Source organism: Trifolium pratense, linkage group LG5 (assembly GCF_020283565.1).
Source record: "Trifolium pratense cultivar HEN17-A07 linkage group LG5, ARS_RC_1.1, whole genome shotgun sequence".
In the NCBI taxonomy this organism is placed as follows: Eukaryota; Viridiplantae; Streptophyta; class Magnoliopsida; order Fabales; family Fabaceae; genus Trifolium; species Trifolium pratense.
The window spans coordinates 7,466,191-7,485,267 of NC_060063.1; the positions used below are offsets into that span (position 1 = coordinate 7,466,191).

The 19,077-nt window shown below is 34.6% G+C and overlaps 2 protein-coding genes across 2 annotated transcripts; both read right to left on the reverse strand.

Moving 5' to 3' along the window:
• Positions 1–202: 202 nt before the first annotated feature.
• LOC123885215 (apyrase 2-like) lies at positions 203–9,870 on the reverse strand. The gene is made up of 9 exons (XM_045934488.1): positions 9,362–9,870; positions 7,953–8,081; positions 7,820–7,876; positions 7,633–7,725; positions 1,607–1,815; positions 1,349–1,440; positions 1,037–1,254; positions 753–942; positions 203–631 (listed from the first exon to the last, which is right to left on the reverse strand). The coding sequence occupies exons 1-9, from the start codon at positions 9,704–9,706 to the stop codon at positions 516–518; spliced, it is 1,449 nt and encodes a 482-aa protein (XP_045790444.1). The 5' UTR covers positions 9,707–9,870; the 3' UTR covers positions 203–515.
• A 2,184-nt stretch (positions 9,871–12,054) lies between these two features.
• LOC123885161 (aquaporin SIP1-2-like) lies at positions 12,055–16,955 on the reverse strand. The gene is made up of 3 exons (XM_045934425.1): positions 16,405–16,955; positions 14,723–14,995; positions 12,055–12,673 (listed from the first exon to the last, which is right to left on the reverse strand). The coding sequence occupies exons 1-3, from the start codon at positions 16,717–16,719 to the stop codon at positions 12,524–12,526; spliced, it is 738 nt and encodes a 245-aa protein (XP_045790381.1). The 5' UTR covers positions 16,720–16,955; the 3' UTR covers positions 12,055–12,523.
• Positions 16,956–19,077: the final 2,122 nt, after the last annotated feature.

A 19,077-nucleotide genomic window follows, 5' to 3' on the forward strand; every position in this document is an offset into this window, starting at 1 on the left:
GGAAGACATCCAAAAATATACAGTTTTTCCCTCTCATTTGGATGCATATTTATCGACAAAAACATGATTTAGATGCTTAACCGATTAGATGTTCCAGAAGCATGATTGGCTTCAAATATGACTTCAATTGATTAGGATGTTACCTAACCCCTTAGAACTATCATAAGACCATAATATCAAGGTAAGAAAACACACATTAAGCTTAGCTAATAAATAAATATAATTTTTTCTACAGAATGAAAATTTTGGGTTCATCTCTGAAGACTACAAAAAATAGATGAACAAAATGAATATAATTAGTCTTCTAAAGCTGTAAAATAATTACAAATGAAAAATAATGAAGCCATTTTCTATCGTTTATTCTTAAAGTTTATTATGCTAATTTACAATTGAATTTCTACCTGACAGCAATTTCTGATCATCATGAATGACAGTAATTTCACCCTCCAAAAATTCTTGAAGTCCCGATAAAACTCACATCCCAATACTTTAAGACATTGATAATTATACCGGTGTCATCGTATAGATGATACAGCTTCTATGGCGCTGCCTAGGGGCCATGCAGCTTCAACAAGAGAATCATGATATTTAACTTGCTTCACTAATGTAATCTGCTGAAATGGATCTAGGCCTGCCAACAAAAGGAAAGAAATCAGTGGAAAATAATTTCATAGATTTTGCAACAAAAAAAAAAAAAGAGAAGAAAGCTTCATTGCCATGCACAACTGTTCCAAAACCAGAGCAAAACCTACCGAATCCAACAACAAGCAATGTATACTGGTATACAAGATCCATGCATAAATATGGAAGGTTCCCATCCTCAACGTGTGGATAAGTGGATTTGGCATCCTCGAGTTTTGTTTGACAAGCTTTCTTAGCTGCATCCTCAAAATCAACAGGACGCACTTTTGCAACGGGTGATTTTGGATCAGCAAAACCAGCCTAGGAATAAATAGTATGATGATTAGCATGGCAATGCTGTTGCATTAAAGCAAGATGTTAGTATAATTATTTGGTCCAAATAGTAATAAAATACCTCGGCAGCCCGGTCAAAGAAAAATGAGGCAACAAAAAGGTTCTTCTGTCCATCACCGCCACCACCATTCCATATCCCACCAAAAGTGCACTTCATATGTGTACATGGTGACTCATCAACCTTGAGAGCCTTACGAGCTATACTTTTGCATTCATTCAAGCTTGAGCCAGAAGGGGAGGACGAGGCATTAAATGACTTACCTCCATACTTGTAAGATCCTAGAGGAAAAAAATATGTATATTTAAGAAAAATATTATTTGTTCTTGACATAAAATCAGAACCGGGCATGCAGAAAGAAGAAGCTATATTTACCATCATAGCCAGCTAAGATGCAAGGGTTTCCAGAATCATCAGATTGCTTTAAACTCTCAGCACGAGCTGCTAGTAAACCATAGCGCAAGTAACTGAAAGCAAAATGTTAAAAATTAGTGACCATGGAAGATGGATTATATTACAGAAAATCTATCTCTCTGAAAATCATGGTAAACATCATTACAGAAGTAACTTGATCCCAGGTCCTAAAAAACATAAGATCTCAAACTGCTATGTCTAAAGCTTAAGAAGAAAAACCTGTGAACATAGAGGTAATATTTCCTTCCCCTTAGGAACATCTCCTTGACATAAGGGTCTTCTCCATCCGGTACTTTTTTTGGAGCCTTGGCAGCACTTGTCTCTGAGATTGCATATGCCATTTGAACAGATCCACCTCCAAGATCAACTACTCCAACAGTGTCTGAATAATCTCTTCCCAACTTTCCCAATAGATAGTTAATAGTCACCTGGAATAAAACAAGCAAAAATAAGACAAATTAAATGCTCAAAAATATGTTTCTTTGCTATAAGACAAATTAAATGCTCCAAAAAATGGTTCCTTGCTATGCATGACTTTAGTTGCTAGGATGGTAATGAGCAGTGTATCTCAATAACTTGAAAGAACATGTCAGATCTCAAGCTTTCCAGAGTTCATTTTCCTTACTATCAATACAGAATACATTTGTCTGATTGTCTCCTAATAGGAGCTCCTATATGTTCCAAGGGTTCCCCTGTCTACAACGGAGCCACTACTGTATTCACTAATGTATATCTTTTAACTAACCAAATACCCTATTTCATCCTAACTACCATTTCTTCTTTATCTTAACAATACCACCACCCCTGAAATGTTAACATTGTGCTCCAGGTTGTAAACCAAAAACACTTTCAGCGTAATTGAAAACAAAATCATCTACCCTATTGGGAGAATGAAGATAAAACACATGTAATGCGCTCCCTCCAATTTTCTGGAATAGCGAGCCAATTCTGCAACTTCGGTTTGGTCTTCCCATTCCTGCTTGCATGCCCATTCTATCTTTGTCAATTCCATATCATTCCCAACAAGTAGTTTTCCATATGGAGCTTCGTTTGTGTCTTCTAAGACAAATTGTGCTCCATATACTCACCTAAGGTACTTAAGATTTGGTCATTAAGTGCACCTTAGACCTCTCATTAAGGAACAGTTGTGTGTCCAGATTTTATTATCTGTTGACAGTTAAGTGTGCAGTTTTTATTATATGTTGACAGTTATGCATGTTTTATGAATTATAAAAAATAGGGAAGTTGTGACAAAGAGAGAAGGATTCGGTTATTTGGTAAAGGAATGTGAGGGTGTGACCAAGCTCTCCAAATCTTGGAGGGGCACATCTTTGTAACTATATGATTATGATCCTCATCTCTCCATCGCTTTCATATTGTTCTAATGTGTGATTGCATAAAAAAGATAGGTGCCTCTGTTGATGGAGTATATATTTACTACTATAATTTGTTTCCTTTCACTAATATATATGTATACATATAATTTCTTGTTAAAGTATCTTGGCTGTATCTTAAATTTTAAAATATTCCCGTATCGGGGGGCTTCATAGACCAAGCTCAAATTGCCGTGAAGCAAATGTTCTATACTAGTAAGTTGCAGTGGGGTAATCTCATTTACCTGATTGTTATTCTTTTGGGTTTAACTTAACTAAATTAATTATAATAAGATTAGAATAAATTTAGAAGCAATAATTGAGAAATGTCTATATGATAGATTAGATTAAAAGTTACTCGCCCAATTGATTTGAAAGTTGTCTAAGATACAATTGGAAATGTTCCTACCTAAATAACTAAGTTTTGGGGGATCAGCCTCCGCTGACTCGAAACAAGGTGAAATAAGGATTTCAGCCTGCTAGAAAATCTTCCAACGGGATTTTCCGAATCAGATGCTTAAAGGTCATTTGATTTGAATAAAATAGTGGGAGCATATTTAATTAATGACCAAATTAAATATGTTAATTTCATGATAATTACTTTGTATATTTTAAAATTGTAGATGGCATCTAACAATATTTTACGATCAATCCTTGAGAAGGAAAAACTATCTGAAACAAACTTTTTAGACCGGCACTGAAACTTGAGGATTGTCCTCAAACATGAAAAGAAGTTGTATGTACTTGATGAGCCTCTTCATGAAGAGGCACCGCCTGTTGGAGCTCCTAGGGCTAAGAGGGATGCTTATAGTAAGCATTTCAATGATGTCGTGGAAGTCTCTTGTATCATGCTTGCAACCATGACCGTTGAGCTGCAAAAGCAGCACGAGAACATGGCTGCGTTCAATATGATCGAACACCTTAAGACTCTTTACCAAGAGCAGGCTAGGCATGAGAGGTTTGATGTTTCCAAGGCTCTTTTCCAAACTAAAGAAGGAAGTCCCGTAGGACCTCATGTACTCAAGGTGATTGGGTATGTTGAGAACCTCGAGCGATTAGGTTGATCCCTTGAGCGAGAACTTGCTATTGATCTTATCTTGCAATCGTTGCTAGAAAGCTTTAGCCACTTTGTCATGAATTTCCTCTTGAATGACATGGACAAATCTCTGCCACATGTTGCAGCTATGTTAAGAACTGCTGAAAAGTATATGACGGGAAAAGGAAAGGCCATTTTGATGGTCAATAATGGAAAGTTCAAAAGGCAGCACAAGAAGCCTAATAAGTTTAAGGGGAATGGCAAAAGCAAAGCAGTTGCTAAGCCATCAACCAACGCTTTGAAGTCTACTGGAGGTGTGGCTAAGGAGGGCAAATGCTTCTACTGCGCTAAGATCGGGCATTGGAAGCGAAACTGCCCAAAATATCTAGAAGGTAAGAAGAATGGAACTGTTGCTTCTACTTCTTCAGGTATTTTTGTTATAGAAATTAATATATCTACTTCTACATCTATTTTTATTTTTGTTGTGGAAGTAGACATATTAATTTCTATAACAAAAATACTTGAAGAACTAGAAGCAACATTTTCATCCTTCTTATCTTCCAGTATTTTGGGTTGTTTCGCTTCCAATGTCCGGTCTTACCGCAGTAGAAACATTTTACCTCCTTAGCTACACCTCCAGTAGGCTTCAAAGCTTTTGTTGATGGCTTAGCAACTGCTTTGCTTTTGTCATTCCCCCTAAACTTATTAGGCTTCTTGCGCTGCCTTTTGAACTTTCCATTATTTACCATCAAAATGGTCTTTCCTTTTCCCTTCATATTCTTTTCAGCAGGTTTTCACATAGCTGCAAGTTGTGGTAGAGATTTGTCCATGTCATTCATGAGTAAATTCATGACAAAGTGGCTAAAGCTTTCTGGCAACGATTGCAAGATAAGATCAATAGCAAGTTCCTACTCAAGGGGTAAATCCAAACGCTCGAGGTTCTCAACATACCCAATCATCTTGAGTACATGAGGTCCTATGGGACGTCCTTATGACAGCTTAGTTTGGAGAAAGGCCTTGGAGACATTAAACCTCTCTTGCCTAGCCTGCTCTTGGTAAAGAGTCTTCAGGTGTTCGATCATATTGAACGCAACCATGTTCTCGTGTTGCTTTTGCAGCTCAGAGGCCATTGTTGCAAGCATGATACAAGAGACTTCCACGGCATCATTGAGATGCTTACTATAAGCATCCCTCTCAGCCCAGGAGCTCCAGCAGGTGGTGCCTCTTCAGGAAGAGGCTCATCAAGCACATACGGCTTCTTTTCATGTTTGAGGACAATGCTCAGGTTTCGGTGCCAGTTTAAAAAGTTTGTTTCGGACAGCTTTTCCTTCTCAATGATTGATCGCAAAATGTTGTTTGATGCGTTAGATACCATCTACAATTTTAAATTATACAAAGTAAGTATCATGAAATTAACATATTTAATTTGGCCTTTAGTTAAATACGCTCCCACTATTTTATTCAAATCAAATGACCTTCAAACATCTACTTGGTAAAATCCCGTTGGAAGATTTTCTAGCAGGTTGAAATCCTTATTTCACCTTGTTTTGAGTCAGCGGAGGTTGATCCCTCAAAACTTAGTTATTTAGGTAGGCACATTTCCAATTGTATCTTATACAACTTTCAAATCAATTGGGCAAGTACTCTTACTCTAATCTATCACATAGACATTTTTTCAATTTTGTGGCAGTACCAGTGCCATTTTAGATAGTTTAGCAGTAGGAACAAGTGTCTAAAAATATATTCCATTGCCTGCTGCTAAATTGTCTCAAATACCACCAGTACTACCACAAAATAAGAACAGGTGTCTAAAAATATATATTTCATCACTTGAATTCTCATCCTGTAGTGATGATTTTGCTTCTTTTTACTCGATTGAAGATAGATACAATTAAAATCCAAAATCTTGGTGGGTGATGCATCGATCTTCTACCCCTTTGCTCCAAAATCTTGCTTTAAAGCTTCTTGTGCAGCCTTGTTCTTTCTCATGCTGTGAGAGAAATTGGAGCACTTTCGGTTTTATCCATTCTATGAAAAGAAATAAAAGTTATCCAAGAAAGGATCAACATTTGGTTTAGGTTCATACAAATCTTCGACTCTTGTTAAAGAAAGATGAAGGATATAGGAACGGAGAGACAAGATTGTGGGACATTAGTGGAGATGTGCATGACTCGCTTGATGGCGTTGGAATTGAATCAGCAAAGTTATTTTTAGATGAACTAGAGTTGGAACCTACGGTGTTCCTTGATGATGGAAATGGGGGAGAGGAGCTTGAAACAATTAGTGTTAGACTATGATGTTCTTTTGAGATAATATTATTGATGTTTTTTAGGATAGTACTAAGGATGTTCTTTTGGGATAGTACATAAGATATGTAATTGTCGCCTGTTTTGATAATTTTAGTAATGTGAATGTTTCTTTATTATAAATTTTAGTTATGTTTTATATATTGTGCATTTATTATAAATATTAAATTTAAATTTAATTTTTTGTAAGTAATGTGGCCGTATCGTATCTTAAATTTTAAAATTTCCCGTATCTCCGTATCCATGTCATATCAAGTATATGGGCTTCATAGATTAGCACTATTTTAGGATAGAATATTTCATTCTCTCGGTTTTTTGTTTTCCTTTTTGTACATATATACATTATACATTATATCATGTAATTATGAATATATTTTAAGTATCTGGGCAAAAGAAGATGTCAAACATATTGCACAAGTAGTGTGGATGAAATGGAGGAATGCATTAAAGTGACCTGCAATAGAAAAGTACCACTCAAGGATAAAGGAAATGCACAACTATAGAACCTACAATGCTATTTGGGATTGAATGTTGGATAATAAAGTACCAACAAGAAAGAAGAAAGTAAAGCTCAGTGTCACAAAGAAGAGATTGTTACAATGGATAAATGATCATACAAGAGAAGATAGGATTAAGAATACAATCATTAGAAAACATGGAGGTAATTTCCATTGTAAAAAAGATGGTAGAGTATCATCTAAGGTGGTTTAAACATGTGTAGAAAAGACTCGTAGAAGCTTTGGTAAATAGGGTGGACCAGCTGGAGGACGGTTAATAATTATAGGTAGAGGGAGGAGACCAGACGATATTATTGTTCTAGAGAGATTTAGAAGTAAATGATCTTTGAATGAAATAATAGGGTATTTTGACACCATTTAAACCACGTAGCCTACTCCAACTAATAGGAAAAGACTTAGTTATTGGTTATTGGGACAAATAAAGAATCAAATTAGAATGCTATACCTAATTAAAATTTTATTGAAGGATATCGATGGTTATGGTGGTCAAATGACATCGATGGTGACGATAGTCAAACAACATCACTATCGGTGATTGTTGTGGTGGTGAATTGTGTTATATTGAATGTTTGGAGTAATAAATTTGTTGTTGATGGCAAATGGCTCTGATAAGAGCTAGACTCTGAATCGAATATTGGGAATTACAATTCTTAAGGTCCAAACAAGTAATTGGACTAAGAAATTCTCATGTACACCCAAACAAGATAATTGGAATTAGAATGTCCAATTTCAATTACAAGGCTCAATTCCATATCTGATTCCATGTACCAAATGACACCAAAAAGCGTTTTGGTATGATACACGCTCTTGGAATAATAAAAATAGGTATTTCAAGAGCGTGTATCATACCAAAACAACAGGATGCAAGAACCATTCTCCGTGAAGGATTACAGTAACAATTTAAAACATAGTTGAGATGATCCAAACATGATAGTTGCCAATTTTCCTCTAGTCTAATTTCTAAATGCATTCAAAAGTTATAGCCAATCAGTAATAAGTTCATGAAACATACCCATTGAAAAGCACCTTCTTGGTTTCCATCTAGCACAGCAACCGCATTAGGCTCGGATTTTAGAGTACTTCTTTGCTTAAGCAAATCTCGGACCTTATGTTACAAATCATGAAAGCAGTATCAGAATTCTGAGTATATATTAGAAAGCAACATTAGCATGACTGAATATGCACCAAACAATATTTACCGCTTGCAAGATCTTATCAGAAGCATCCCCTTCCAAAGCCCTCAATCCTGCAGTTGCCTGCATTAGCATCATTAGGATACATTTAAATGTAAAAAATATGTATAAAGAAAAAATAAATAAAAATTACACACACCCCAACTCTAACTGGTGTCATGGAGCGAAACTCCAAAGGAACAACACTTTCCGCTTTATCCAAAAGAGAAATAAGAGATTCTGCTGCCTGTTGTGGATACTGTGCATAAGCACTCAAACCAGGTTTAAGCTGTAACACCATAAAAGATGTTAACACCGCACTTATAATAGAATCGTGATTTACATTTAAAAACAGAAAGCCAAAATTTTCTGGCATAAAAATACATTTGATTTACAATTTAATCCTGCAAATCTTTCTTAGAGAAAAACTAACACTAAAAATAGAGAAGTGCCAAACACATATTACATTTTCATCAATAAATATATCAAAATTTACTTAACCAAGAGTTTCTGGCAAGCAATATAGTCAAGTGCACGTGATTTAATTGATTAACGATGACTACGTTATTAATTAAAAAATATATGTTTGATTAATGGAAGGTACTCAGAATTCAAAAGCATGTATGTCTCACAACACACTAACATTGAAACACCTTAAAGGAGGGACCAGATTACACAGACTACACCGCTTAGATATTGTTACACTGCTTAGACCATCTTAAATGCAGTGTTCTAAAATTTTAAGTAATATTGTCAACGGCAGATCACGTAAAATAGCAGTTTTTTTAAATTCTACTATGCATACAATGCTACAGCGCAGCTATAGCCGTTATTTAAAACCACTTTGTGTAAAATAGCATACCTCCGAAGAAGAGCAATCTAATTCAAATTCTGCTGTGCCATAGTGCTACTATAGCAAATATTTGACAACACTAATTTTAAGAAGACCTAAAACAATGTCTCAATTTTTCCAAGACTCGGAGTTAAATGACGTGACAATCATCTATCATTAGAGTTCTTATATTGGGACAGTTCTAAGGTCAAAAAGTGGTGATTTTTAAGACACCATTAAAGTAAATTAATAACACAACTATGGTTCCTGCATTAAAGTTGTTGTCAAACTTGAAAGTTGGTCAAAGTATCGGCTAATAACTCTCAACTATGATTCCTTTTTCATAAATGAGTGTTCTTAAATCAAATGTGACAAACTTGGGTGCACTAAAATCAAGTTAAGAACATCAAACATTGAACATTGTTCTTAATCTCCTTGAATTGGAGATGCTAGTGCCTCATTATCATATACCGATAATAATTTGAGAAAATGACATAATTCAATATAATCATAACTATCGGAGTCGTATGAGACACTGACACGTGCCCGACACCGGGACACATATAATTCCAATACATATTTTACAAAATTCACAGTTAATTGAAACTTTATATCATACAAATCATTTCTATAAAGTCTCTACACAAATCTAAATCATTGAATTACATCAAAATAAACGGAATTCAATGCAAATTCTTATGATGAATGCAAAACGCACATTCGAGGTGTTAACTAACCTGCAAGAAAACCTCAAGATCTTTACCAATGTGAACGAGATCAAGATTCCGATCGAATCGAAAGACGTGAACGCGGCTTCCGGAGCTACCAGCGTCGAAAATGACGGCAAAAGATTCCGACGGTATACGATCGGGAGAAATCTTACGGTGCGTAAGGGCGTAATCTTCGATTGATTCATTGGAAGAAGCGGAAGGCCTGACGTAAAGTATAAGTGTGACGAGGAGGAGAGGAAGTGCCACCATTAGAAAGGCGCCGCGGAATTGGTAGATCTTGTCGGCGAAGGACTCCGGCGGCGGTGAATGGCGGCCGGAGTGTTTCAACATTTTGGTGGATTCGAGGTCCATATTGGCGGTGATTTGGTGATTCTGTTGTTTGGAGGATGACGGCTACCGGTAACGGATTTTGCCGGTGCCGGCGACGGTTAGAGGATTTAACTGTTTCTTAGACAATTGAAGCGAGTGGCTCAGTTTTATATGTTATTGGGAATTACAGTGGTTTTAGATGTTTTAAAAGAAACAAAAAAGTGTTTTTTTTTTTTTGTAAGAAAAGAAACAAAAAAGTTTTAAAAGAAAATATATTTTCTAAAATTAAAATTAGTTTAAAAACTTTTTAAGCATGGTAGTAAAATAGTTTTGTCTTCTAGTTGATTAGCAAATGGTAGTAAAAATGTTGTATTTATATAGAGATGACTCATATTCCAAAAGCTTTAAAGTATCGTATGGAGATGTAGCATCTCCCTCTCATGTGGTCCTAGACATTGATTTGTTGTTGCTCTCCTTATGCAACATGAGACTCACCAGCATAACTAACTTTAGGGAATATATTTTATTATCATGTGATTTCATGAATCTGCCTCAGCTATTACAGTGTTCTTGGTTAACAAGGGATATCCCTCGACTCATCCTTGTTTATTTGATTGTCTCCCTCATTAATCATCTTATGGTGAAGAATTGGTAGGTTACAATTACTCACATTTATAGGCACTCAAAACCAGATTCCTAACTATGGAAAGATGTTGTTAATATTTATTTTAATCGTCGTGATCTTTTGTAGTTTATCCTAGCAACTAACATTGTTTTACAAGTAGAGTTATCATTATTCAAGTTGGGGTTTAAATACTCCACCCATTCCATTTACAAGTAATATATTATGTATCAATTTAGTCTTTTTTAAACAATGAGATATCATTGAACCATAATTATAAAACAAAATGCTTTCATTGAACAAAACTCCATCAAGAAACAAAGATTTGAATTACATGTTTAAAATTTATTGAATCTTTCTATTACATGAAATGGATCTAATAATAGATATACACACAAAATAACAGAGAATAAACTAAAATACAATACAAATATTACTTTCATGATGACAAATGTCAAATTATTTACCACATATCCTGTAACTCAGCTGGTAGCTACAATAAACAAGTAACTCAGTTGGTAAACAAAAACAACATGCCCCGTAGCTAAGTTGGTAGCTACAAGGATGCTGATATGCAGTGGCCTAGGTTCAAATCCAGGATTCTACACTTCTCCGCATTTAAAATATGAGTCTAGCCACTAGGCTACTAGACAAAAAAAAAAAAAAAAGAAGCAACATGATACATGGGAATGAACAAGAGATGATTTAATGAAGAAAGATTATACTCAAAATTGAGAAGAAAAAAAAAGAAAAGATTATTAATAACAGCTTGCATAATGCTTCTTCTTCATGCTTTCTTTTGTTTTGCCACTTTTGGAGGGAAAACAGCACGAAACAGCCAAGCAGCAAGTATTGATCCAATGAAAGGACAAATCCAGTAAACATAGAATTGGTCCCATGTGTTGTGCCAGTTATCTAGGTATGCCCAACCATATGCCTGCAAAATAAAGTATATACTAGTCATTAAATTTTTCGTAACATGCTTATTGGGAATTACAGTGGTTTTAGATGTTTTAAAAGAAACAAAAAAAGTTTTTTTTTTTTTTTTTTTTTTTTTTTTTTTGTAAGAAAAGAAACAAAAAAGTTTTAAAAGAAAATATATTTTCTAAAATTAAAATATTTAAATATTAGTTTAAAAACTTTTTAAGCATGGTAGTAAAATAGTTTTGTCTTCTAGTTGATTAGCAAATGGTAGTAAAAATGTTGTATTTATATAGAGATGACTCATATTCCAAAAGCTTTAAAGTATCGTATGGAGATGTAGCATCTCCCTCTCATGTGGTCCTAGGCATTGATTTGTTGTTGCTCTCCTTATGCAACATGAGACTCACCAGCATAACTAACTTTGGGGAATATATTCTATTATCATGTGATTTCATGAATCTGCCTCAGCTATTACAATGTTCTTGGTTAATAAGGGATATCCCTCGACTCATCCTTGTTTATTTGATTGTCTCCCTCGTTAATCGTCTTACGGTGAAAAATTGGTAGGTTACAATTACTCACATTTATAGGCAGACAAAACCAGATTCCTAACTATGCAAAGATGTTGCTAATATTTATTTTAATCGTCGTGTTCTTTTGTAGTTTATCCTAGCAACTAACATTGTTTTACAAGTAGAGTTATCATTATTCAAGTTGGGGTTTAAATACTCCACCCATTCCATTTACAAGTAATATATTATGTATCAATTTAGTCTTTTTTAAACAATGAGATATCATTGAACCATAATTATAAAACAAAATGCTTTCATTGAACAAAACTCCATCAAGAAACAAAGATTTGAATTACATGTTTAAAATTTATTGAATCTTTCTATTACATGAAATGGATCTAATAATAGATATACACACAAAATAACAGAGAATAAACTAAAATACAATACAAATATTACTTTCATGATGACAAATGTCAAATTATTTACCACATATCCTGAGCTGGTAGCTACAATAAACAAGTAACTCAGTTGGTAAACAAAAACAACATGCCCGTAGCTAAGTTGGTAGCTACAAGGATGCTGATATGCAGTGGCCCAGGTTCAAATCCAGGATTCCACACTTCTCCGCATTTAAAATATGAGTCTAGCCACTAGGCTACTAGACAAAAAAAAAAAAAAAAGAAGCAACATGATACATGGGAATGAACAAGAGATGATTTAATGAAGAAAGATTATACTCAAAATTGAGAAGAAAAAAAAGAAAAGATTATTAATAACAGCTTGCATAATGCTTCTTCTTCATGCTTTCTTTTGTTTTGCCACTTTTGGAGGGAAAACAGCACGAAACAGCCAAGCAGCAAGTATTGATCCAATGAAAGGACAAATCCAGTAAACATAGAATTGGTCCCATGTGTTGTGCCAGTTATCTAGGTATGCCCAACCATATGCCTGCAAAATAAAGTATATACTAGTCATTAAATTTTTCGTAACATGGTTATCAAATCGAGATTCAAATTGTGAATCAGCAGACCATTTTTTGAATTGTGACTCGAATCCTATTATAAATCGTAAGATATATTATTAATTAAAAAAAAATGCACTTTTATGTAAAAATAATGGACGTGGCGAATTTTTAAGCTTAAATTTCAGTTTTTTTGCGTAAATTGAGTATCCTCCACGTGTAACTGCGAAGACAAATCTCTCAAGCCATGTGAGATCCTAATAGGCTGTAAACTCTCTCTAAAAGTTTTATCGTTGGTTCATGCCCAAACTCAGTTCGAACACAAGACTAAATGTTTCAAGTCATAAATCAAATGACAAAAGAAAAGTACATGATTGTACAAAATTGACAGAAACAAAGTGGTTGGCTGCACAAAATAGATTCACACTAGAGAAATTTGTATTGATTGGATTAAATTCTATAACGAATCAAAATATTACTCACATATACCCTAAAATATTGATAACTATGATTCCTCGTACATCTATGTAACCCCCCTAAACAGTGGCGGAGCCAGGAAAAAAAACTCGGATGGGCCACTAAATTTTTTATTTTTTGAAAGGAAAGCACTAAAATATTATATAAATTAAATATAAAAATTTAAATAATAATAAACATAAAATTAATCATCAAAAATTTAATTAAATACCTTAAACATCAAGTGTATTGACACATTGAAATTTTTAATCATTTAATCTATTCATACATATAAAATTGATTTTTTTAAAAATTAAAACAGAAAAAAAAAAAAAAAGAAGCAAATTTTAAAAAATAAACAGGAAAAGGAGTAAAAATGCAGGAGGCAGGCGTTGAACCAGCATACTTCCAATCCCATGGTCACTAACTAGCCGCTGAGCTGTTTGCAAGAATCCTCATTATATCACGCGTGTTAATAATATATAGTATAGTATATTTGTGTAATTTTATTAGAATACCATGGGTATTTTAGTAATTTCCAGTGAGTTTGGGGTGGGCCATGGCCCTGCCTGGCCACCCCTGGCTCCGCTACTGCCCCTAAAGGAGCAAGCTTACGTTATCATCCAATGTTAATGATCTCACGGCTTTATTATCCATAACTTTTGCCTTCAGAACTTAATTCTGAATCTGCAACTACTTGAAAGCACATGAATCTAATGTTAGTCATTTTCTTTTCTTTATAAAATCATGAAATGTAAAACTAACTGAATTATTTGTGTTTCATACATCTATATATTCTAGTGACTAGTATATAGTACGCGAGCATCTATTAAGCATTGACACAAACACGGACACAAACACGGACACTGGAGTGACTGGACACGTCGACAAAATACAATGATTGTATATGTAATCACATATACCTAAAGTAGCCTACACTATCATTGATAGACATCTCGGAATAACCATGAGGAGATTGAACAACTTTATAACATAAAGCCTAAAAAAAGTGAATGCATCATGGTAAAATTCAGGAATGTGATCAACCATAGTACCAATGACATTGAAAGAAATGACTATATGAAGTTTGGTAGTTATTGCCTTATTGGTAAGCTGTTTACTGAGAAACCAATCGGAGCCAAATCAAAACAAGATTAGAGTATGTCATTTAGGATAGAAAATCCTAATTTGTGAGTAGAAAATCCTGATATATCTTGTATGGAAGGCAGTGAATGACAAGAAAAGAAAGTTGATATTTTACAGTTTACACTTGATAATGCTATCATTGACAGTACACTATGTTACTTCGGAACTTTTTTGCTGTGAAATGGCTGCTAGATTTTAAACTGACAGATCTGTACTTGTACATGAAAGAGGAGGAAGTGGATAAAAGATTACTATTAGAATTCAGAACCAATATCACGCTGGCACTAATACCGACACCAACACGAATTTCCATTAGATCCAAATTATCTAACCTAGTCTATCTATGTATAGCACACTAAAACTGGTACACGAAACACAAGGAAAACAAAGATTAACATAAAAAGCATTGAATGAAAAAAACATTAATCACTCACAAGGATAGGGTTCATTGCTGGTCCGGTGTAAGCAGAACCAGCGAGGATCATAGCCACGGTCGACATAGCCATCAACAAAGTCTTCATAAATTCGCTACGAGGACCTTTGAGCAAGATGAAGAGAACAAGAAAAGTGATTACAAATGTCAACACTCCTTCTGCAATAGCTCCAGTATGCAAATCAACCTTCAAAGCAGGTCCTCCGATCATGTGGCTATATCTTGGTGGCATTACTTCTTTAATTGCCATAGCACCACCCACTGCACCTAATGCCTGTGTAACATCACTCATTAATTCACTTCAATTTACATAATTTTCTTTAATAAAATACTCAAATAATACCACAAAAAATAAAATCAACACAAGTCACAGGTTAACGAAATAGGGTCGTGCATGGTTTTAAATTGTGTTTGCATCACAATTGTTACATTAAATCTGCAACTACAGTTGTCATATAGTTGAAGAAATCTCTTAATAAGCTTGATACTGCATAAATTCCAGTCAACATAGGTTTTTTTCGATGATATCTACATGGATCGTCCTAGAAGATGCAATCCATACTGAGACCCAGAGAGCAATAGCTATATGACATCTCTCCAAATGATTTATTTTTTACACAAGGCTCTCTGCTAAAGAGTATCAGGACACAACACAAGTTCTTCTTGCTCACAGACCTACCATCATGATTTCGCTAGGCCAATCCATTGGGTTTGTCAACAAACCTATAAGGCTATAACACTGAGTTTGGCGAAACCACGATGTGCCACCATGATTTTCACAAAAGCTACGGTTTGGAGTTTCAAGTTTTCAACAAAACCAGTGTTATCATCATTTCGTCAAACTATCATTCATGAAGCACTAATACGATAAGACACCTGACACAATACATTACTGACACAGACACCTGAAACGAAACTGACACGTCAACACTAGTAATAATTTTAGAAAATGAATGTCTGGATGTAATCACATGTATCAGTGTCGGATACATACACATGTCGGACAAAGAACACACCTTCAATATGAAGTATCTGTTCTACATGATACCAAACATGTACTATGATTCTTAAAATTAATTACAAACAAATACTATACTACCCATGTTGCTAAAGTTCCATCTTTATGTTGTTCATAATAATCAAAACATTGAGAATCTTAAAAGGGCTGCCTCCACCCCTCCTAACCACGTTGTCTGTGTTAAATACACACATGTCAAACACCAAACACGCCTTCAATACGAGGCGTCAGTGTTACAGAATGCCAAACATGTACTAAGATTCTCATAATTAGAAACATGCTACCCATCATATGTTGCTAAAGTTCCATTATTAAGAATCTTAGTACATTTCTGGTATTATGTAACCACATGTATCTGTGTCGGATACACACATATGTCAAACACGAAACAAACCTTCAAAACGAAGCGTCCATTTTACATAATACCAAACATGTCCTAAGATTCTTAAAATTACAAACATATACTATCCTACCCATGTTGCTAAAGTTTCATCTTTATGCTGTTCATAGAATCCTTTATGAATCTATTAAAACAATAAGAATCTTAATAATCATGACAGAAAACTAAAAAGTGAACAAAAAGCAAAAAATATTCATTTCACAAAATCATAACCCTAAATCCAAAAAAGCTTATAAAAAAAAGCACTTTTGGAATAAAGAAAAACCTGAGCAGGGAAACGAAGAGCCATAGAGAAAAGGGTATCAGAACCAAGACCAGCAGCATAGAAAGAAGCATTGCCTGTAGGGTTGAAACTGGCACCACCCATAGCATTACCAATGGCAGTAAAAGTAAATATAATAATGAAAATTAGAAAAGTTGTGATTACAATAAAAGGGTAATTAACACCATTATAAGAGACAAATTGAAGATCAAGAAAATTGAGAATTTCTGTTGTTACTAATCCAAGGGTAGAAGTAATGAACATCCATATGAAAGTCAATACTAAATCTCCAATTGCTGCTGTTATTGCATTCACCATCTTTTGATTTAGATCTCTCTTTTTCCTCAATATCAAATCAACAAAGTTTCTTTATGAATTTTAATTTTGGATCATGTGTGAGTAACATAATGATTCATATTTTGTCAACAAAATTAAAAAAACCATGATGACTAATGATTTTGGAATATGTGGTAATAAGATAATGACGATGATGTAGAACACACTATCTTAGGATGTTATACAATAAACAACATAATGCCAAAAACAGAAAAATATGGTCCCCGGCTGAAATTAGATCTGTTTGATAAAGTTTGTCTAACGTGAATAAGTGAATTAAGTGTTTCACGTGCACAACTTTTTCTCAATGGTTAGATTGAGGGTTCTATTATATTTAATGGTGGACTATCTGCACCGTGTTTTTTTGTCTCATCTTCCTCCTCTTCTGTTTGGACTTGTACAGAATTAGCTTCCTCACTCACTCAACAACTACACCATTGTAATACATGGGTAACTTCCATAATCACAAGTAACATTAAAAAAAAATCGAAACACGGTCATCATTCATTCTTTATCCATTTCTATTTTTTTTTTTAAGGGGATTTATTTAATTGTCTCCGTGAAAACTAAAAATCACCATTGAAGTTGGTTTCCTTCTCAATCTTTATCCATTTCTATTTTTTTAAGGGGGTTTATTTATCCATCAAAGACAACAACTTTAGCTATAATTTAATTATGTATCATCCATGAAACCGTGAGAATTTAAAGCAATAACAGTGGCATTTGTTGGATAAAAAACCCTAAAAATATTCAATTTGATTCCTCGTTAATGGAACTTTTATAATAATAATTGATTGAGGGCGACAAAATCCGTTCTTACATTCATTTTATGGTTCCGGAGAGAAAAGGTTGGTTGGGTGCTCATGGAAGAGTTGTTTGAGATGTTCAATATGGTTGATGTAATCTTACAATGGACGGTGGTGTTGAAGGATGAGTTCTAGATTCTTAGCAAAGTGACAATGAGATAGATAAGACAAGATTCAGTGCATAGAGTGTATGATTAGATTTTGTGGATTTAATTGATCCAATGACGAATAAGGGTCTTGCACGGTGCAAGACTTACATTACTATTTCACGGTAGACTTCGCCCAATTTTATTATACCAACTCAGATACAATTTTTTTTTTAATAACCCGGCAGTTAGAATTTCACTTTTAAATTTAATTTTATTTATTTTATTGACAGAAGGTTTGACCGCTCTTATTAATTAACTTAGTAAAAATTTCATGGTGTGCGGATTTGTCGAAGTGCCCCTGAAGTGTCTCATATCTTATTTGCATATGACAGTGTTTTATTTTGCAGAGCTAATGCTGCTGAGGTGAACCAACATTTGAGTTTTTTTTTTTTTGGTACATAACTTAGTAAAAATATTATTTATTTTAACAACATCATTATATTTCTTAATATGTGTGAAAGAACCTTAATCCTTTGTTTGGTTCGACAGAAAGTGGGAGGATGGATAGCAACCAAGAGGAAAGTTTTTCCAAAAATGTATAATCCACCGTTTGGTTCTATGTGAGAGAGGAAGGAAAGGGTAGTTTAGGTGGGACCCACGTCCAAAAAACTTTCCTTTACGGATTTATATAGCGTTTTGTATTTTATATTTTGCCAGCACTTATTACTTAATTCATCAGTATATTAAAATTAAAATTCCGGCCTGATTGCTGCGCAGGATAGGATAGAAATATGATATGATAAGAAACTGGATAATGATTGTTGGTGATTTTAGTATTAACAATGTATTTTGGTAGTAATGTGATTTACTATAGGTCAATGCAATTATGTGTTAAGTTTGAAACGGGTCAGTGTAGTGCGGAGTGCACGCTCGTCAAGCCAAACGTGTAATTGAATACGAATAATTGAAACGGGGTTCCAAGGAGCGTAGCCCCTGGCGGGGTGCGGGGCAGCGCACTGCCGGGGTCCAAGGGGCAGCGCCCCTGGCTGGGGTCCCGCCCAGACATGACCGTTTCCCAACAGACATGACCGTTTTTTTCAAAAAGGTGTGCCTGTTCGTTTTCTGTTATTGGTCTCCTATATAAGGAGTCATTTGGCCTCGGTTTTGAAGGACGAAAAATACTTCCCCTCTACATTCTGATTTGTTCTCTATTGTCAGAAACAGATTGCTCTTCGAGAATTATCCCCGCAAAGATTTTGTGAACCCAGACAAGAATAGGGTCGAAATACTTTGTTCGGAAAGTGAACGAACACGATTCTTCGAAGATATCCAGGGTTATCATACCGTATTTCTAACAATGATATGATAGGATAATTACAGGATAAACACATATTTTGTCATGTGTTTGGTGCACACATGGTAAGAAAGAGGATAACATTATTTTA